The 22,804-nt window shown below is 41.8% G+C and overlaps 1 protein-coding gene across 1 annotated transcript; it reads right to left on the bottom strand.

The window, feature by feature from the left end:
- Positions 1–12,952: 12,952 nt before the first annotated feature.
- Positions 12,953–20,413, bottom strand: LOC147444307 (uncharacterized). Its single transcript, XM_086526977.1, has 8 exons — positions 18,773–20,413; positions 18,505–18,637; positions 18,195–18,410; positions 16,571–16,726; positions 15,620–16,130; positions 14,643–14,752; positions 14,062–14,178; positions 12,953–13,619 (listed from the first exon to the last, which is right to left on the bottom strand). The coding sequence occupies exons 1-8, from the start codon at positions 20,038–20,040 to the stop codon at positions 13,257–13,259; spliced, it is 2,874 nt and encodes a 957-aa protein (XP_086383103.1). The 5' UTR covers positions 20,041–20,413; the 3' UTR covers positions 12,953–13,256.
- Positions 20,414–22,804: the final 2,391 nt, after the last annotated feature.

Here is a 22,804-nt window from a genome sequence, read left to right as displayed (position 1 = left end):
GAAAGGAGAAGAAGAAGAGAGTTTCCCTCCCAAGCTCTATTGTTGCCCTTAGGCAATAAGGATACTGCGGGGAGAGAAGTACCTGTAGCAAGGAGATTCTAGAGTTTGTGGAAGATAATGAGAACCTTAAGAGAGAGAGATGCTTGTGAAAGATGAAGATATGGTTACTAACCTTGTGCACATAATTGTTTCCCGCAAGAAGGTTGTGCCTGTTACATTGACAAGATTGCTTCTTGAATACCTTCCAATGAAACAATTAGGACACGACAAGCCTAGATGAAAGGAGGAGTAAAGATAGAATTAGAGATAGATCTAAGTGTGGTGGTGGTATTAACGATAGATAATGAGAGATGGAGATAGAGTTAGAGACAAGTATTGGACTAGATATGCAAATGAAAGAAAAACTAGTAACATATATCTTACATGAGAGCAATCGCCACCATCTTAATGGAGAGAGAAGATGAGGCAAGACTTCAACATTTCCTCAAGAGAAAGTGTGGCACTAAGATGAGTGTGTCACTATGGAATTGAGCTATTCTTGCTCACTCATAACTTTTTCCCCCAATGAAGAGAAGGTTGCCCTTTTTATAGGTGAGGGAGCCATGTTTTACATAATTACTTGATTATGCTAAAGAATTAGCCCAAATCAAATGTTCTTTGGATATTTCTTAAAATGGGCAATATTAGGACTCAAAATATCATGAAATTCAACATTTTTGGTCGTTGAGACTCCATGTGGGTGCATGATGTATGTGGGCCCCACCTAGGCATCTTCTGTGTGGCTCCAGCAGGGGGTCCCAACTTGTGTGTCTTGTCCTTCAAGGCATCTTTGAGGTGTCACATTCACATGCTTGCATCTTTTATCCTCCAAATATCTTATTTTATGGAAAAAGACCAAGATTAACTCTTTTCACTTGATTCACTTGTTTACCATCTCTTCTTGCAGTGTAGTTGTGAGAGGATTTTTCACTGTTTTCCCTGTAACTTTTGACCTGTAACTCGGATTGACATGCTTCAAAAAGAAAAATTGGCCTACTAAAAGAGCTTAACTTGGTTTTGGCCTTTTCTCCATGCCCGTAGATCGGGATTTTCAAATTGGGATGGTCCAAGAAGCTTTGGATCTTCCTTTTCATAAAGTCTTCTAGTAGGCCCTTCCCTCTTGTATGTATCCAAGAAGGTATGCATTATTGAAGGGTTATATTATTAAATAAATGTGAAAAGAAGAAAATAATTTATATATGGTAGGGTATAGCTGAGATATTAGAAGAAAAATACAAATGCTTTTCCCCCAGACAAAAAGAGGCACAATCATTGATACTTCTCTTGCTTTCTAATAGTAATGTACATTTATATTACTTCAAAGGTAAATATTAAGGTATGGTAGAAAACTTTTATTTATGCATATGAGTATTATATGAAGTATACTTATACATCAAAAAGTCACAAGATAAATCGTTTAATGTTCGTTCCCACTATATACATGCCACAGCACGACAACGTGCTGCTTCTCATAGCACGGTTGGGTGGAGACTAGTATACACATTACCACTACCCTTTCACTAGTATCCGGGTTATTTTGAGAAAAGAGGAAAAGCGGGTGGCATGTACATGTGCATGCGATGCACTGCTGCTTCTCTCCCACGATCCACAGATAGCGACGTCTCCGCTATGTAGCAAAAAGAAGGCAAGCACAGTTTTTTGTGCGCAACACGCGAAGGCAAACAACGACGTGATAGTCGACCGCAACCGCTCCACCTATGCCATCCTCAACAGGCGACCAATGCAAACTCGACTAGCAACTCTACGACACACCGAGGCTCTGAAGGTTCCGTTGACGCCGTTGGCTGCATGCATAGGAAGGCCCTCTAAACCCTTACATGAAGAAGGGTTGAACCCACCCCATGAGGGTAAGAGGCCAACACTCTACCATCCAAGTTATTCAACCTTGTTGTGTATAATAAGGAAAGATAGCATACTTTTGTTGATAAGAAATCTAGAAGGAAAAGTAAAGGTTCAACCTTGTTGTGTATAATAAGGAAAGATAGCATACTTCTCTTGATAAGAAAGATAACATACTTCTGTTGATAAGAAAGCTAGAAGGAAAAGGAAAGCTTCAAACTTCAAGGAAGTAGTTTCACCCTTCCTTTTCACTTCTTTGAGGAAGGCAGGTTTTCCTCCAAAATTCATTTTTCTTCAAGGAAGAAGCTTCACATGTGAAGAAAAGCATTCACAAAAATGACGTGTTTTTGTGAAGAATCGACGAAGGTGTTCTTCCGACGAGCGACACGTAAACTGCTACAATTTCCACAAGGCAAGGTTCGCATGCAACACAAATTGCCGAGCATAAAAAACACAAAGACTTCAAGCTTTACAAGGTACAAGTTCACGTTGTTTTTTCTCTCTTTATATTAATATGTGTACCATGGCCAGTGAGGATATCCCACCCACACACACTTTTGATTTTGAGCACGTAGATCAAAATCAGGGCACCATGGGTGTTGCCAACGCTAAGATGCATGACGATGATGATCTAGGAGATCTTGGCCTTGTAGATATGGCTACTTTCAAAGACTTTGAAAAATCTCCAAAGTGTACTTGAACTCAACCTCTTTGCACTCAATGCAAATGTTACAAATCTCACTGAGCTACTTGTGAAAATTTATGAATTCACAGACGGCTCAAGGAGCCACAAGTGGCATGGTTCAAGGAAACCAAGCTCGCACGACTCAAGGAGTCCAAGAGACAAGTGCTTCAGAATCTGCAGAAGGTAGCAATGCATTGCTTAAGAATATCACCATTCATGAGTTTCACGGGGAAGAGCGTGATCGCAACAAGGATGCGGTCAATACGCTTTCACACAAATGTGATATTCATAGGTTGAGACACACCCCGGTTATAAAGTTGGTTGTGGAAACAAGTATATCTCTTAAAGGCAAGGCCTATAGTTGGTGGATGACATTTCCAATAGATGCTCGTCCACCGTCTTGGGCTGTGTTTCAAGCTTCTTTCTCCAAAGAGTTTGTGGACTCCAATGAAGAAGATAACAATTGGTTAGCATGGGATGCATGCCGCATGTTTTGCCTCTCTCTCACACAGTACCTTTCGAAGTATCGGGAAATCATATTAAAACCAGAAGGTCTAGATGAATTCCAAAAGATACGGGGTTTTAATAGGGGTCTTGACAAAGACTATCATCTTCATGTCAAGACCCAACATCCAAAAACTTTGGAAGAAGCCATCGGTCATGCCCAAAGATACGATGATGACCAAGAGAGAAAGGAAAATGTTCCCTACTCTAAGAATAATTTTGCTAAGAGCAATGTGGCTAAGAGCCAATGGCGAGGTAGATCTCCCACACATTCCAACAGGAATAAGAAACAATCTACCTCTCCACGCCCACAAGAGGCTAAGAAGCCTAAGCAATCACGAGATACTCCATGTGGGTCTCTCAACACTGCTGATTTCGAGCATGCAAAGAAACACAATTTGTGTTTTAGATGTCTTTCGGACCAACATAACAAGAAAGATTGTCGTCTTTGCAAGGCAAATAAAAGGCCATGCACACGGTGCAACGCCTCACATTAGATTCATCTCCTAAATATTGTGTTGTAGACGTTCTTCATATGGAAGAAAAGCACAAGTGTTGTGTGCCTGCTTCAATGTTGCAGTCCACCTTTGGCCCCCATGAGTTGATTTGCATGCGTGGCACTATTAATGGACAATGTGTTCGTCTTTTAGTGAATGATGGTGCAACTCATAACTTCCTGAACTATAAGCTAGTCAAGAAATTGAAGCTTACACAGACTCCTTGCTCCCACAAGTATGTGGTAGAGCAAATATCTAGGAGTGATAAAGAAGTATGGGACAAGGTAGTTCAAGGGGTTGAGCTTATTGTTCAAGATCATACAATGACCCCTGACTTTCAAGTTATGAACATGGACCGTGCTGATGTAGTTTTAGGATGGGAGTGGCTGCATGGTTTAGGAAACACATTGCACACTAGTTATGAACACAACTCCCTATCCTTTATGGCAAATGGTAAAAATGTGATTTTTCTTGGTGAGAAAATAATACCATCTGCACCTCTTATATGTAAATCCAAGCTTTCTATTTTACAAAAAGCAGATTTAATAGATGAAGTCTTTTTGTGTTACTACTGCTTGTCTCCAAGTCTTGTGAATTCTCAAGAGAAAAGTGCTGTGAATTCTAGTAATGGTATGCAAAGTGCAATGAATTCTAATGATAATCAAAGTGTTAACAATTCTAAAGAGCAAAGTGCTCTCAATTTTAATTCTATTGAGCAACGTGCAACTGTTGTAAAACAAACATTAGAAGAATTACAAGATTCTCCATCGCAACATAACTCTAGTTTGCTTTCTCCTTTTGCACAGCAAAATCTGACTCACTTACTCACGAATGTATTCTCAAGTGATTTACCTCCGGGTTTATCCCCTACACGTGATGTGCAGCATGGCATAGATGCCCTGCCAGGCACTAAATTGGTGAGTAAACCACCTTATCATATGAGTGCTAAAGAAGCCAAGGAGGTTGAGAGTCAGTTAGCTGACTACCTCGCCCATGGTTTCATTAGACCTAGCACTTTTCCTTGGGCATCACCAATTCTATTGGTAAAAAAGAAAAAGATGGTACTATGCGCATGTATGTAGATTATCACGAATTAAATACCATAACCATTAAGAACAAGTATCCTCTACCTCGAGGGAGTGGATGAGTTGTTTGATCAACTCCATGGGGCTAGATACTATACCAAGATAGATCTTCATTCAAGATACCACCAGGTGCGTATTCTTTTGCAAGATATCTCTAAAACTACCTTTAGAACACGATTCAGGCCTTTTGAATTTTTTGTTATGCCTTTGGTTTAACCAATGCTCTAGCTGTATTTATGACAATCATGGACAGTGTCTTACGTCCCTATCTTGCAAAATTTGATGTGGTTTTCCTTGATGACATTCTCATTTATAGTAAGACTGAAGATGAACACATAGAACACTTAAGATTTGTGTTCGAATAGCTACGAGAGCTCACCCTCTGTATGCTAAGCAAAGCAAGTGCAATTTCTTTAAAACAGAGATACATTACCTCGGTCATATGATCTCTTATTTTGGCATTATGATGGACATTGACAAGGTTGTTGCCATTCTTCGATGGCCACATCCCAACACGGTTGATGAGCTTCAAATATTCTTAGGCATGGTTGGATTTTATCGATAGTATATCCGTGATTATGCCAAAATCATTGTTCCTATGAGGGATCAACTTAAAGTAAAAGGTAAGACCTTTTCTTGGGAATAAGCCCAAAAACGCAGTTTTGAACAGCTCGAGGTAGCTATAGCCACTGCTCCCATCCTAGCAATCGTTGACCCACTTAGGTCGTTTGTGGTTGAGACTGATGCTAGTGATAAATCAATTGGTGCCGTATTTCTCCAAGAAGGAAGACCTATAGCCTTTGAAAGTAAAAAGCTAGATAGAGATCAATAGGATTATTTTGTCTATGAAAGAGAGCTGTATGCCATAATTCATGCTTTATGAAAGTGGCAACACTATTTATATGGTGCCAAGTTTGAAGTAGTTTTTGACCATGAGAGTATCAAATGGTTTACTACTCAAACAGACTTGAAGGGCCATAAAGCTAGATGGGCAGAAATCCTTCAAGATTATGGTTGTAAGCTACGATATCGCAAGGGGCGATATACTATAGTAGCGGATGCACTAAGTCGGATGCCTCAGATTAATTCACTTGCTTTCACGAAAATAAAGTGTGGATTTTTGGAGTCATTATGTGGCAAGTGTGCACAAGATCAATCATATGCTAAAGTGTGGAGTACAATTTTGAAAAGGGATCCCTCACACTTACATGTCTCTGTACAGCCAGATCAACATGTCTCTGCACGTGTAGATAAAAACTCCAACACACAGAGCTCCACCGCTACTCAGGAAGAGCTTAAGTGATGGAAGGATTTTTCCATTGATGATGGCTACTTACTCCACAAAGGTAGAGTATGTATGCCAAAGGACGCTCACACTATGCACAAAATATTATTAGAGTGTCACGATAGTCCAAGTGCTGGTCATCTAAGTATTCGTAAGACGTATGCCTTAGTTCAACGGAAATATTATTGGCCAAGCTTACATCATGATGTTCAAGAGTACGTACTAAACTGCCAGTAGTGCCAAGTAAATAAGGCAGAGCACCTCAAGGTTGGCGGCCTTTTACATCCTTTAGAGATTCCACAAGGTAAGTGGGAGAGTATCTCTATGGATTTTGTAGTAGGACTACCTACTACAAATCATGGCCATGATGTCATATGGGTAATTGTAGACCGTCTCACAATGATGGGTCGATTCATTCCCACTAAGACTACGATTAAGACACCATTATTAGCACGGCTATTTGTAGAGCAAATATATAGACTCTATGGTCTTCTAGCTAGTATCATTAGTGACAGAGATTGAAAGTTCGATAATCACTTCTGGAGAGCTGTGTTTCAAAAGTTGAAAACTAAACGTAATCTAAGATAATCATCCAAAAACAGATGGTCAAACCGAAAGAGTTAATCAAGTGCTAAAGGATATGCTACGAGCGTATGTTAGCAAGAAGCAAACCAATTGGGAAGACTACTTACCTATATTGGAATTTGCTTATAATAGTTCAAAGCATGTGACTACAGGGTTTAGTCCATTTATGCTTTTATATGGATTTCAACCTAGATCACCCGTTACGATGGGATTGGCTAAGGAGAAGATACAACAAGCGAAGGATTTTCTCCAAGACCATTTTGACATGCTTCGAGTTGCTCGACAAAATGTTAAGCAAGCTCAAGATCGATATAAGAAGTACGTAGATGAGCATCGTCATCTTGATACTTTCGAAGAAGGAGACAAGGTTTTCCTCAAGGTTCCGAAGCGTTCAGAAATTTTGAAGACGGGAAAAGTTGCTAAACTTTCACCACGCTATTGCAGACCGTTTACCATTCTCACACGCATAGTTCAAGTGGCCTATAAGTTAGCTCTTTTGGAGCACTCACGAGTTCATCTTGTTTTTCATGTTAGCCGTTTACGAAAACAACTAGGACAAAATGATAATGTCATTGACATAGGTGTGTTAGTTGACCTTATCAAATAGCCAAGCATCCCTCATGAGCCCGAAAAGATTTTAAATTCTCATGAGCTTTGCACCAGACATCATGTCAGATGACAAGTGTTGGTAAAATGGCTAGATAGACCTGAAGAAGATTCTACATGGGAGAATATCTCTGCACTTAAGAAATGTTTTCCTACGTTCGTTTTCGAGAACAAAAATGATTCTCCAAGGGGGTGGGGGGGGGGGGGGTAATGTAAGGACATGGGTCCTACGCAAAAGGCCACCGGCACGGTTAGACAGTGTGTACGCTAGGGAGAGGCTATAACATAGCACGATTGGGTGGAGACTAGCACACGCATTATATCGCCCTTTCACACACACACACACACACACACACACACACACACACAAAGAGAGAGAGAGAGAGAGAGAGAGAGAGAGAGAGAGAGAGAGAGAGAGAGAGAGAGAGAGAGAGAGAAGAGGATAGTGCCAACATCCATCGCGAGAGATAGGGGGGAGAGAGAGGCAGAGAGGGACAACAACTCAGAGAGCAGCACACAAGGTGACAATGCACAGGGTATTGATGTCCACATATACCTACAGGTATGAGAGAGAGAGACATAAAGAGGAGACAGAATTGTAGAAGTCACCCACAATGTGAATACCAGGGCCAGGGCTGAGCAGGAAAGTTGGTGTGCAGAGGAGATAAATAAACTGAAAGAGAAGGAAAAGGCAGCACATGCTATAGAAGAAGAGGTTAACAGCTACCATATTGTAACACCCAAAATTGATGTCAGCAACAACAAAATTTTGTCATCTATGGAGGAAGGTAATAGTAGATATAAAGCTAGAAGATGGTATAAGAAAACTTGCATTAGATTCTACGGATATGAATATATTGCGGGATCCAGATGCTCAAATCACAGATTCAATTGTATATATCTTCCTAAAGTAAGATGCTTTCACTAGCTGTAGCATATTTTTATTCAGCCTTGAGGCTAGAAACTAACAACATCAAACTATATTGTAGTTTGATAAAGAGCCAGCTACCTCCACAATGCCATGCAGAAATATATATATTGGATTCCCAAATTTTTGCCTTTCTCAGAATGAAAAATGCCCCTATCAGCACATTCGATAAGAGCAACCATAATTTTTCCATATGAGAGAAACCTCCACTGGAGCCTCGTGTGCATTGAACTTGACAAGCTAGCTTCCTGGACACTAAACTCAATTCGAGGAACACATCCAGAATTGAGACTGTGAGTATTGAAAATTAGAAATTGGTTTTATTTTTTATAGACAATGGAGACAGTTATTGTGTTGGGTTCATACCAACTCCTCCTGCTTGCAAATGCATAAAAAGACTATTGGATGTATATGGAAGGCTATGCAGGAATCTAGAGCTATATAGGTCAGAAATTAAGAAATTCATGGTGCATTTACAGACTGATGGCAACTCGTGTGGATGGAGATTCCTCCTCCATGCTAAGTATACACCGCAAAGCTTTTTTGCATTAAAGCCATTCATGTCAAAGGTATGCATTTTGCACAGCATAACTATAACATTGTGACAGTTTGGACAAAAATGTGTCTAAGTTCATTTTTGTTTTCATTTTGTCTTTTGCAAAGTGCATTGGAGAAGTACACCATAGAGTATTTGCACCGATATCGTGCCACCTTAATCCAACATCTCCTTGCAATTTCGCATATGGTGAGCATGGACGCGGAACAAACCCTAATGGATGATCATGTTGTAGAGTTAATGATGACTGCTGATGGACTGCAACAAACAATTCCATAAGGGCAACTGAGAAAGGATAGGAGCAAGAGGAGGGAGGGACTTCCGAGAAGAGAATTGATACAGAGGGAGAGTTTGACAAGGATAAAAGTCCAAATGAGGGGAATCCCACATAGGAGCAAGATCACACAAATCGAGGGGCTGACGAAGAAATAAATGTTGAAACTCCCTCTGCACTTGGAGGGTTTCAGAAGGATGAAGTTTATGCAGAGGGAGGGGTTGAGAAAGAACGCTCTAATCCTCAAGTAGAGCATACCTCTACCCCACCTCCACCTGTTGAGCTTGAAAATCAAGAGTCTTTTATGCCTAACACACAAACAAATCAAGCACATTAGAAGCAAATACAGGTGCAATAGAGCCCTCAACATTGGAGACACAAGAGTCTCGAACAGCAGAAGAACGAGAGAAGATGCTCCATGATGTCAACACTGGACAAGACAACCTCGATGGTAGGCAAACCCAGTATGGACCCTTGCTAGATATCCTATGATTGTTCCGGTAATAACCTATATTAAAGAATATGAAAGTCAACCTATTGTCTAGCTACTTATTTGTTTTACAAAATGTTTACAGAGACTGATTATTTTGGACACCAAAGGATTGTTGTCATTTTGGGAGCCGTATGATCCCCACCCAGAAGTTATCAACCTGCGCAACTTCAGGATATGCAATCGCAAATGCATTGTGCCGCGTCCAGGAACCAAGGAATTTATACAGTTTCTACTTCCAAGGTTCCGGGTTGCAATATGGTCCTCTATGCTGCAGAGAAACCTCAATACCCTTGTAAATATGGTTTGCAACGTAGCGGGAATCGAACGTTCACAAATTGATATTTTGTATTCACAGAAAAAGTGTTTACATTGAAGGCGACTACAACCCTACCAAACCAAATGTATTGCTATTCTATAAACCATTTTTCCAAATCCATGTCCCACATGATGATATCAATACTTTGTTGATAGATGACACACCCCATAAGGGCTTGCTAAATCCACCGGGCACTACTCTCTCCCCACCTTCATTTGAAGGTCATGAGCATGACTTTTATCTAAAGGACATTTTGATCCCTTATCTCCAGAATTTGTATTTCAACCCATTGACTATTTCAGAATTTTTACTTACAAATACTCTCCGAAATGCTAGCTATCTAGATTAATATGATTCTTTGTAATTCTCAATGTGGTGCCGTGGAAACGTGTGTGTGCGCGCGTGTGTGTGTGTGTGTGTGTGTGTGTGTGTGAGAGAGAGAGAGAGAGAGAGAGAGAGAGAGAGAGAGAGAGAGAGAGAGAGAGAGAGATAGAGAGATTATACATTAAACTCTGCATATGTTGTTCAGAATATACAGTAATCACACACACACACACACACAGATTATACATTAAACTCTGCACATGTTGTTCAAAATATACAATAATCACACTACCAACTAACAAAGGGACATAGGTAGTGAGACAGACCTCATCTTACAATTGAAATAAAGATATAACCAAATTGTGGGAATCATCTCATAACCAAATTGCAAGAAATTTTGGAATGGAAGTCGTGAATATAGATTCCTTCAAGCTACATTGGCACGATTTGGACTCGGCCAGTTAGTTCTCTGCAAACAATCTCTTTTTCCCGTCGTTGCATTAGTTTGCATCCACCAATTAAGAAATAGAACAGTGAGGGCTCGTTCTCTGCGGACTCATCCACGATGTCGTGCCGAAGTTGCAGAAGGTTGCATTTCTTTCTTATTGGGACCACTGTCACAAGGTTGAGCTCTTTGTCAAATGCCTCCAAATCTATGACACCATTGTTCTCCAGGCCTGCTGACTCTTGATCAATAGGAATAAACTTGGAGTAGCCTGCAACAATTTGAGAGCACTGGTACCAGAAGGAGATTAGAAGGGACTGTGTGCCGATCATGTACTTGGCCACCAAAGTGTCTAGTGCTATCCACCTCTTTAACATACCACCCTCTATCAAGCAGCTTGTCATAGAAGCAAGCATCTAGAGATTTACATACCAGCATTCTCTTTGCAACATGTATGTGGCAGGTGTGAAATAGTTCCACAAATAAACATATAGGACAAAAATTAGCAATCTTTACCAATTTAGTGGGCACTGAATTTCGTAGGGACCTCTGTACATCCCTAAACAGCTTGCTTCTGAGAGCTTCACACACGGTGGTGTCCGGGACCGGCCAGTCAATACAACTCCAATCGGTAGGGAGAGGGAGTTTAACCAGATTACTTTTTTTATTTTTTTGGTTGAGCTGGTATAAATGCTCATAGAAGAAAATTCCCTCATATGCAAGACTCTTGCTAGTTCTTCCATCATACTGTAAAACACCAATGTCAGCGTGGGTTACAAAGATGACACATATAATACACTCCACTGGCTCCCATTCCTCGTATGATGAAGGATAGACATCTGCAATTGCAACAACAAAATGTAATAAACACCTAGTCTAACTACTGAAATGAATGAAGAACTTATGAGAAATTGATCTTGCTTTGTTAATATTGTTCTACCTCTTCAAAAGAAAAAATAAATAAAGAGAACCTCAATGTCTAAAAAAAAGAATAGAGATGGAAGGCTATGAACACACTCACAACAGGGACATGTGTGGGTAAAATCCTAACTAGGTCCATCATGCACGCACGAGAGAGAGAGAGAGAGAGAGAGAGAGGAGTTGATTTTTAGAAGAGGAAAGAGAGAATTTGGCTATAAGTGAAGATTAGTAAAAGGGAGTTTAAGCAAAATTTCGAAGGGATTAGCAAGAGGATGAGGGTGGAGGTGATACTACACAATTCACTAGCCTTTCCTATGCAATACCCCTTTGGTTTTCTCATACATTAAGGGGGAAAGAGAGAGATTATTTCCTAGTCCATTGCTAATGTGGGGTGAGAGATGTTGGGTATGCGGCCTTTGGCCAATGCTACAACACATTGGTGTGTACTATCTCCAATGTAGTCAAAGTTTAGTAAGCAAGTGATCATGTGACACCATGTGGGCTTAGATGAGTTGCACAAGGAGCCAAGGGAGTTGCCCTTTGGGGAGATGCATTTTGGTCCTTGAGAGGTGCACCTAATCAATGTATTACCACTTGTACTTGCCCCGCTACTACTACACAAGTAGCGACATCTTGTACACATTTTCGTGTTGTTGGTTCATTTGATTATCAAGTTTTTATTGTTGGTGTAAACCTTTGTGCTTTGTGTAATTGCTATCTCTCTTCATTCATCATGAATGCTACTTTAACTATGCTCCCATAACCCTAACAAAGCCTAACAAAGGATAAGCTTCATTGATAGATAAAATGAAGCAAGCGAAGAGGAATAATCCTTGTTAAGCACTCAATCTTTATTTTGCTAAGGGTTAGATTTGTTTTTGGAATGGATCATCAAGTCTTATTGTATCTTTTTGTAAATCGTACACATCTCGTGCAAATCGGGACGAACTTCCTTATGAGCGCACAAGGTCACTTGGCCGCCTTTGAACCCATGACTCAGGTCACAAAAGAACAAAGAACAAAGACTCAACCAACCAAGCTAGCTCCTTTGGACAAGTCTTATTGTATCTTACAAAGAAGCCAAGTTTGCGCAGTAGGATGGCAAGGTAGATGTGGAACTCCATAACTTTGCATTTGTCATTATTATTCGATATTCAACAATCACAAAAAAATTAGCGTGTAGGGGTGGGTTTGTGTGTGTGCATGAGAGAGAGAGAGAGAGAGAGAGAGAGAGAGAGAGAGAGAGAGAGAGACCCCATCTACAACTACAACCACAAGTGGTCTAGAATGATGGGCACAAGGAATGCCATGCGAAAAAAAAAGTCGCACTGGACAAAGAGAAAAGGAAATCTACATAGATCCTTTACATACATGGAGATTCTTCTCTTTGTAATTCTTTACAATCGTGCATACATACTTAAACACTAAAAAAAAAAGCAGAAAATAAGTTAGCTTGCAATATTTGCACCACTTAGAGGCATTTAGACCACTCCATGAATACTTTTCACTTTTCAAACACTGTGTAGAGGAGAAGGCAAGCATGAGCTAGCAAAAACTTTAGCTTTGAGTAGTTTTTGAAGGTAATCATGTTGTACAAATTCAAGCTTGGAGCAGATATGGATGAAGCATCAACTTGAGAAGAATAAATGATACAAGGATTTGTGACTTTGGATTTGTGCCAGCCAAAGGGGTATAGGCTTATTGTTTGGGTCAAACCAATGGAGAGAATCAAATCTAGAAACTCTCATCCCATCTCACTCTTAAGAAAGGGAGATAGGGCCAAATATATTTACAAAAGGGAATATACTTTCCTATGGATGAAAAACTAATAATCCCATGAGGTCCCTAAGGTATTAAAAGATTCCATTGTCAGGCAGAAGATCGAGAACTGTCAAGTTTTCTCTAAATCTTTGACCAATCGGGGAGTTTTTTCTCACAAAAATTGCAGGATAGCCAAGAGGGGCATGTATTCGAACCTTTAGGCCTTTGTTAGAATTGAAGGGTGTGTAGATTTTGCCTGTCCACACATGTTGCCACTCATCGGGACTGTAAGGAAAGTATGCCCATACATGACTGTGCCCTTTATCAAGAACTGGTACAACCAAAATTTCCTTGCCAACAAGAAATTGCTCGAAACATATAGATGTGGTTTGTGGATCATGTGCATAGTGAAGGAACATATGTCTAACTACAGGCAGCCCCATAGTTGTTGCTTCCTGCAAAAAGCAAAATCTTTTTGTTAATTCTTAACCAAATGGTTACTTTGAAAAGTTTGTTTACTAATCAATAGACATAGCCTTCTTGTGTTAGATTAACTAATAAAGGTTAGGTCAAAAGTCAAATATTAAAGGTTGCAATTAACTTGCAAGCCTTCTTTAGCCTCCATCCAAAGGTTGGTTTCCCTCTTGAAGAATCGGTCTTGAGTTCAAGACTCGTCCATCTACTTCGTCAGCCCTCTCTCTCTCTCTCTCTCTCTCTCTCTCACACACACACACACACACGCGCACGCACGCTCACTAGATTGTCAGTTCGTCGCTCAAAAACCTTCACACTCACAGATTTGAAAGCGCTCTCTCTCTCTCTCTCTCTCTCTCTCTCTCTCTCACACACACACACACACACACACGCGCGCGCGCGCGCACACACACACACACCCACCATGACAAGAAGTTTCCTGTAGAACGCCCAAGCCCGGTAGACTTTAGCGAACCGAGCAAAATGCTGCAGAGTCGTAGCATTCGTGTCGAACTGGTGGTTCACATTCGGGATGTTACCCTGCATCACATGCCCACGTTATACTGTGATGCAGCAGAGCGAAGAAGAGCAGCGCAGAGAAACATGGAGGCACGCCTACAGTTGAACTGGCTTTTGATCCATGCAAGCGAAGCAGGTTTCATGTTTTGCAAGCAGGAATGAAGCTGGTAGGTCGGAGGAAAGAGCAGAAGGGTTTCTGAAGAAGCAGCAACAGACAAAGGCTTTTCAACCTTGTACCAAGCTGTGCATCTTGATAACCATGCAAATGCGTCAGATGCATACACAAGGTCCAGGTGCCAAACAGTTTTCATGCTTTTAAGCAAGAATGAAGACAGGTCGAAGGTAAGGGAAGCCTTCAAGGAGCTCTAGGGTTTCTCAAGAAGCAGCAACAGACAAAGGCTTCCCAGCACCAAGCTGTGCATCTTGATGACTATGTAAATGCTTCAGATGCATACATAAAGGTAAACCATCACACGTTAGTGTACCTCATGGGTTCTGAAGATGGTTGAGAAAGCGTTGAGCTCCATCCATCGCAGCAGAAGCTCCTCACTACGATGATAGCGCAAGAAGGGCAAATCCACAGTACAATACCCACCTGCATGATTGCATCAGGTTCTTGATCTCAATTTTTCTTTTACATGTGAAAAGCCATTCCGGATGATTGTTGTCCTAAAAACTTGAAGCTGGTGCAAAGGATTGTGTATGTGGAATTCTTTCTCTGTGTTTTGAGGCAGTATGGGAGAAGCTAAAAACATATGCAGTGATGTTTTTATGGTCACCATAAGAATGTGAATAATAAATAGAAGGCATACTAGTGTACTTTAGTCTTAGGAGACCTGTGGTCCATCAAATGTATTCGGTATTCCACGACTTGCACTTTCGAAAGTTCCTTAGTTTTAATCTCATCCATTGGAAATGCTCTGCTTGAAGGCATCTCCTCAAATGAAGCTGAAGATTTGATGTTCTAATCAGCCTTATTTCATTGGACTATCAAAGTTGTTAAGACTTGAAACTGTTGCAGTGTCAAGACCACAACAAAGTAGACAGTGGTTAGTGCAATAGATCGGGCTTAACTAGTGCACTTGATGGACCCGATGGAGAGTAGGCAATTGCCTTGGTGGAAGATATCGACCCGTTCATTAAGTATAGATGCCCTAACAGGCCTTGTTTCATTGGTCCAATTAAAGGTGTGTTAAATTGCTGATACTCTTTCGACAAACAAGTCGGCATTGAAGTAAATAACCATTAGTGCATCTTTGTGTGCTATGTGTTGTTTTTGTAACAATGCCTCGTGTGGCACAACCTATAAAAAATATTTATCATGTTTTCGCAGCTCATCACCCGCCAGTATTTCAATCACACAACTGTGGTAGGCTCTTTTGGTGGGAACAAGGAAGGATAATCTCTGGATGTTTGTATAGAAGATTCTGAAAAAGGACAGGCATAACCAGTTTGTACATACCAACGTCGCTGTGGTTGAATGCGAAACCGGAGATGCCACTACTCAGCAAGCCCACCACAGCACTTTTGATTCCATCATTCCGTTGCCAGCTCACCATTTGGTCCCCTTCCCAAAAGAGGGTTGCCCACCGTGGGCTCTTTGTATAGGCAGATCTCATGAAAAAAACCATATCCTTATCCCCACATTCTTCGACGACTTCTCGGTTGAGCTGTGCCCACATCTCAGGATATTTGTTATGAAGTCCTTGTGGATCCTCACTTGTGTATAATTTCCCATCGAAAGGAAGGCTCTCGCCAAAATCGGCCATCCATCCTTTGATGCCTGTTTGTATCATGCTTTGCATTACGCCCTTCAGCCACATCCAAGCCTCTGGGTTGGTTAAATCTAGCATTGCTGCATCAAAGCTTGTATTGGGTATCATGTAGGGTGATCCTGTTGAGGTTTTGACAAGGTATCCCAACCTCTTGGCCTCTTTGAACAAATCACGGGTTGCCTTGGGTTTGTTGTCAACCTGTGGCACATGAAGGAAGCACACATCAAAAGAAGAACAGATGATTACATGCGTTGAAAGGGTATTGAAAAAACCCATAAATTTATAGCATTTACATGGTATCAGGAAATAAGATGTCCCCTTTTTTGACTTTCTAAAACAAGCCTTAGAGAGTTCGGCGGACATTTGAAATTTTATTATTCCTACTCCGATTGGACCTACCTTTTAAAGTGAAAAATTAAATTTGTTTGTAGTTTGTCACTGGGTCCCTTCATTTCACATTTCACAGTGTTACATGGCTTGACTTCCCTTTCATTTTATTGTTTTAGAATGCCAAAGCGAGCGTTCACCTTGTCTTAAGCAACTTTCTGGTTCTTTCCCAAAATGCCATAAAAAGCCCGTTTGTGTCATGATTTAATAAGAGAAAAGAGTAAGTTGGTTTTTGATGCTTTTTGCTTCACCTTTGCAAGGAATGGATTTACGTAGGCTAAGATGTTGATTCCTTGATCTTGAAGGTCCTTGACAAGCTCACTCCATTGAGAGTAGTGCTCTTCATCAAGCTCCCAATTCCACCAAAGCTGCCACCCTATGCTTGTTTTTCTTTGTCCGACCCAATCCTGATGAAAATTCAACAAACAGGTTGTTATCATGGCTACGTACATGACAGGAGTTTTTCTTACCATGTAACGAGAGAGAGAGAGAGAGAGAGAGAGAGAGAGAGAGAGAGAGAGAGAGAGAGAGAGTCTTATTATTGTCCTCAGAGGTCAAAGATGACCTATGGGACCAAAGATACATGTTGTGTACTATGTGCGGGGCTGATAACTGACTCTTGATCCTCACAGATCGTGGTGATGAGCATCACAATGGGGGGCTCACATTGGCTGGGAGAGAAAAGTATGTAGGTGAGGGAGGCAAGTTCAATTGTGAGTAAAAATTGAGCACTCTAGTAGTGTGTGGTACTCGGATACTCGAAACTTGTAGTGAGCATAATGTGCAGAGAGAGAGAGAGAGAGAGAGAGAGAGAGAGAGAGGTTCTAATGTTGTATTTGGCCGGGTTTACAAAGGGCGGCGAAAGAGAAAGCCCGTTTCTCCCTCCGCTAGGGTTAGAGTTGAGTTGCATCAAGGTATAGTGGATCGAGTGGGAATAGAACACTAACTTTTTTGAGAAAAAGAGAAAAACAAGGCAGGAGAATAGAGTGAGAAATATAACTCTACTAGCACTTTGAAAAAGGGGAGTTTTAAGCTAAAATTATGTTGAAGAGAAGAGCTACTTGCTTGTAGGAAAAGTAGACCAATGAACAGAGGGAACTAAGCACCCATGTTCTCCTATATTGAAGATAGGATTTTCTTCTCCCCAAGGTGCGACCCTGTACTAGAGTTGCCCCCCATTAGTCCTACTCTTTGGTGCGACCCAGCCCTTACCATTCACATCAGGAGGAGGAAAAGCGTGCAGTCAAAATTGATTTTGTGGCTAGCATGTCTCTATTTTACCTATTACTAGCCCCCCTTGTCACTAAGTGGCACGGGGTATTTAATGAAGTAGGAGAGATGGGATCGACGGTTGGGAGCCGTGGGAATCTCAAGGCAAGTGGACGGCCCAAGAAAAAAAAGCGATCAATTCCCGTCTTTTGAATCGAACCCATGACTTGCCTGCTGAGAGGCGGATGCCGTAACCACGCGGGCTCGTAGGTTTTGATGGCGTGCGAGGCAAAACAAACCCTTATACAGTAGATACAAACGTGAAAAAGTAAACTTGGATCAGATCCGACGGTGCATGATGTTTTTGAATTTTGAGCCTGCCTATGCGTCATTGATCCCATAGCTTGGTCTTCATTAAAGACCCTGACGGGTCGATCTTCAAGACCTTTTGGAATTGTTTCTACTATAACATTGGTCGGATCGATCTTGGAGGTCTCTTGGGACTAGACCTGGAGACGGCGGGAGTATACATGATGAGGATTAGACAGCACACGATGAGGGTTAGCCTCAACACTCAGGACCACGAGTCTTGAACTTGAGACCTGATACTCCACACACTGTGTGTGTGAGAGAGAGAGAGAGAGAGAGAGAGAGAGAAAGAGAGACCTGTAGCCAGAATGCTGAGATGGGTACATCAGCTTGCTTGAGCTTGCTCCATGCATCACGAACGGCTTGTGTGCCACCTTGCATGCCCACTACAGCACCTTCCACGATCCAATCTGGCAGTGCTCTCATCCTTCCAATGGCCTCAGTGTACCTCTCTATCAGCTGCAATGGGGTTCTCCCGTGCAGAATTCTCCCTTCCATTTTCTCTCCATGCAACTGAAATAGCTAACTTGTTATGTGAAATGATAGGTGTGTGTGTGTGTGTGTGTGTGTGAGTGAGAGAGAGAGAGAGAGAGAGAGAGAGAGAGACCTGAATTTGCACTTGATTTTTTCTGCTCAAGTCAAACACCGAGTAGTTGTACTCCTCCAAGAATACGCACCGGGATTTGGAAGTGATGTAATAAGGCACCGGAGCGTAGGTCGTATGCCAGTCACCTCCAGACCTACATGATGTGTGAATAACCAAACCCAGAGTTACAAGTGACGAAGGAGTGCTACTCATGATGAGAACTACTCAGTGAATCCTCTGGGCCTAGAAGACCATTTTCTTGCAAGCTAAACACAAGAAATCTTATTACCTCTCTGCCACGAGGTTGACAGCCACAGTGATAGGTTGATCCCCCCTTCCAAGCCCTTGCTCTTGCACCATGATGGGTACCCTTTTGCCTTTAAGATTGAAGAAGGAGAACTGCTCACCGAAGCCAAAGAATTGCTCATCTTCTTCCGCAGCATATGTTAGAATTACCCGGTTCAGCTTGCAATCCAAAACTTTGCCCTTGTTATTTGCTCTGTTGTCGAGCCCTCTCTTCTCTGGACCATTGGTGAAATTCATCAAAGCCAAGCTGTCCTTGTGCAGTTGCTCTTCACATGCAACTCGTGCTGGGCTTTTTAATTCAAACATATCATTCACCCTCAACCTTTTTAGTGAAGCTAAAGGCTTATTGATCTTGTCAGAGGTGTACTGGAGCTGGTCCCTTTGCTCGAAAGCAGAGAGCGGTTTTGAAGACCATAGCCAGAGTAACGCATCAAGTTGTCGGTATGCTTTTCCACTATCAGGCCTTTGCTTTGAGAGAGTTTGCAAGATTTCGGAGTATCTAGGTTGGTGGTGAAATAAAGCTAAGGAAGGCAAATCAGGCTCTTGCTGCACCGGCTGCTCTAGCTTTATAGAGAAACCAAGGTGGTGGTCTCGCTTCTCATAGAAGAAGAGCCAATATCTTACTCCAATGTGAGTAGCTTTGCTTCTATTGATATCATAGAAAGGCCCTGTGTGAGTGCTTTGTGAAATTTTGTACTGCTTGAGTTGGCATGCTGCAAGTTCGGGCTCATTATAAATGCAACCTGTGACAAGAACGGCAGGACCACGCACGCATGCTTTATGACCATCTCCATCATCGGAAATAGACAATGATTCATGGAAGAAAATATTAGCATTCCGTCGAATCGGGTCGGCATCAAGTACGTCCCTTTCTTCATTAGTTTTTCTCTCTTCTGGCAGGACTACATTGATTTGTTCGATGGTTTGGTGGGTGAGTAAGAGGTCAGCTTTGTCATGGATGGAGAAAGAGCCCCTACTCTCTTGCACGACATCGTTCCCGAGAGCTCCACTGACAAAAGCATGTCCACGAAGGCTAGACCAAAGGGTTCGGTCGGGCTCTTCGGCATGATGCACAGACAAGTAACCTCCTAATTCAATGGAGTGCCATTTTATGACAAAGCCTTCTCCAGCTGCAAAGGCTTTGGTATGCAAGGCGGAGTGATCGTACATTAATGTGCCCTTCAAGAACCCAATGTTAGAGGGCTCTCGAGGGAAGGGGTTGTAGAGCAGTTTGGTGGGTTTTCTGACCATTTTTCTGTGATTGTTACAGGCAGCTGGCGAGGGTGATCGATGGACAATTAATGAGATGAAGGGTGGCAGGGGCGGCAGCTGCAAAAGAGGTTAAATGAGAGGAGGAAGAGGGGAATACGATGGTGGGTTCATTGTGCAGTGTGGGTTCTCTCTTTGATTGCAGTTGTGATCATGATGATGACGACCATCACGACTGCTAATTATGTGCGTCAATGGAGGTCATCAGATGTTATGATCCTAACGCACTTGTTTAGCAGCAGCAGCATCTCCACTGAAAACGTTTTTAATGCATTCATTCAACTGCTGCGTGTGCGCGCGTGCGCGCTGAGACTCTGAGAGAGAGAGAGAGAGAAGATTCTGCCCCGCAGCCCCTTTTTTTTTTTTGCCACAATGGCTTCTTTTCCTCAAATCAGAAATCGAGCTTTTCCCGCAGACATTTAGATTCAAGGAATCTCTTTACACATGCATTGCATCCGGTCAATTTATCCCACGTTTTGCATCTCGTCTCGGTTCAATGAACCAGGTCAATCAGTCTCGACATAGGTCAAGGTTGTTAAGAGCGCATTCGCACGCATTGGCTAGGTTGTTCTCGTTATGCTGACGCCGAGCTTTTTGGCTGGTTGTGCTGCACTAGCCATCTATTTGGCTGCTTCTGCTTTAGGCATCAACAACCTCTGAATGTTGAACCTTTGGGAGCAACCTCATCGTTGTGATCTCCTAGATATGCAAGATAGCTACATTTGGAGAGTTGCTTGAGGTAGGAGAAACCATAGAAGGAGAGGGATCTGAAATAACGAAAAGACAAAGAGGGGAATGGCGATTTAGCAAAAAAAAATCTATAGAGAAAAAAGGCTAGAGAAATAAAACATTGGAGAGAGCGAGAGTCCCAAAACGTTGGCGAACTCTGCAATGCACAAGAGTGATACAACATGGGGTGGGTACCTCCCTCCACATATAGGGAAATAATTAGATTGCCCAACCTCTAAAAAAACCCCACGACCCAAAAAATATGGGGAAAAATTAGGGGGGGGCAAAAAAAGAAAATCCACCAAACACTCTACTATGTAATTGTAATTAGCATCTACAAGTGTCAATATTGGCTCCCACATTTGGACGGAGATCCAATACACCCATATCTCGGAGAATAACCCATATCCGCTTGGCTATCTCCATCATTTGTGTTGTGTCAATTGAAGCACATTGTTGCTCTCCTGCAGATATAAGCACTCTCGCGTGGCACACCATGTAACTTTTGGTCTCTAGTAACCTACCTAAGAGTAATCTTTGTTGGGTGTGAGTCAAAATGTGAACGAAGGGATCAAGTCGTTACAATCTACTCACAATTGTAACCCCTTTTACTTCCAAGCCGGAGGCTTTATCTCGAATAGACACCTTGTGCTCATCAAAATACTACCACCATGCTAAGTATGCAAAGCTCATACATTGACAAGATTTGGTAACCAAGACGAGGCACATAAAGAACATGGGAGATATACATTTCCTTTGTGCCATATGGAATAAGCTGCATAGGCCCCCTCGCTGTGTACACAAGCCATTGATGTGTATCCAAATATCAGTGCACCTAAATATGGCCTCAGATGGTACTACAATCTTAGCCGAGGATCAAGATCACATCAGTATAGGAGCCACGTTCTCAGGGCGAAGAAACTGACGTGAATCGAGGTATAGAAGGTGGTGAGGAACGGCAAACCTCTGAACACTTTGCGCATTCCCAAAGATGACATTTAGAGAGCTCTTCAAGACGCTTTCAGTCACATGGTTCTTGTCATTCAACTGGGAAAGGGGAAGTCAACCAATACTGACACCAACGATACAAGAAGATGCAGACATAAATGATTAAATTCTCAAATGGTGAGAAGAACAAGTCCTCAGTGAAGATTCAAGAAATAGATGTGACAAACACTGTTGCAGAGGATGACAGTCTAGTGTCAGGAGACATCTACTTCTTGAAGAATACAATGGACTCAGCTCTTGTTACAGCATCTGATGGAAATGCACTGAGTGACTGGATTATAGACTCAGGGGCATCACTTCATGTGTCTCCAAACAAGGAGTGGTTTACCTCTTATGTGACCACTAAAGATCATGTTCGGCTAGGCAATGGGCAGACATGTGAGATCTTAGGTGTTGGAGATGTTCAATTGAAGTTTCAGAATGGCTCTTCTTTCACGCTGAAGAATGTGAGACATGTTCCCGCAATTACAAAGAGCTTGATCAGCACAGGTTTACTTGATGATGCTGGCTACGTCACCACTTTTGGACAGAACATGTGGAAGATATCCAAGGGTTCTATGACAGTAGCACATGGAGTAAAGTCTGGAGGACTTTACATGATTTATGTATTAAATGTCTCTAAAAATGTAATCAATGTAACCGAGCAGCCGAACGTTTCTTTGTGGCATAGCCGGTTAGGACATATGTCCAAGAAGGGAACGGAAATCTTGTCTCATTCTGGTTATTTGCCTGGCTTTTCATTTAATGATTTTGAATTCAATGAACATTGTCTGTATGGTAAGCAAACACAGCAGCCACATAAGCATAGAAGTAGTAGAAGAGATACACAGTTGGCACTTGTTCATAGTGATTTGTGTGGACCTATGCTTAACCTATCTCTAGGGGGAGCTTCTTACTTTATGACATTTATAGATGATTACTCGAGGAAAGTATGGGTTTACTTTCTCAAGCACAAGGATGAAGCGTTTAGTGTTTTCAAAACGTTTGTGACACTTGTGGAGAATCAGAG

The sequence above is a fragment of the Adiantum capillus-veneris genome, chromosome 13 (assembly GCF_014529385.1).
Source record: "Adiantum capillus-veneris isolate H3 chromosome 13, ASM1452938v2, whole genome shotgun sequence".
NCBI classification, from domain to species: Eukaryota; Viridiplantae; Streptophyta; class Polypodiopsida; order Polypodiales; family Pteridaceae; genus Adiantum; species Adiantum capillus-veneris.
This window is presented reverse-complemented; position numbering and strand designations above follow the sequence as displayed.

Bases quoted from the DNA above. Each gene is read 5' to 3' on its own strand.
- LOC147444307 (XM_086526977.1), bottom strand. From the start codon at position 20,040: ATGGTCAGAAAACCCACCAAACTGCTCTACAACCCCTTCCCTCGAGAG. The intron at 16,727-18,194 runs GTCTCTCTTTCT...AATTTTCATCAG, and splicing joins TCTCAGCATTCTGGCTACAG to GATTGGGTCGGACAAAGAAA. The intron at 14,753-15,619 runs GTATGTACAAAC...GCAATCATGCAG, and splicing joins ATTCAACCACAGCGACGTTG to GTGGGTATTGTACTGTGGAT.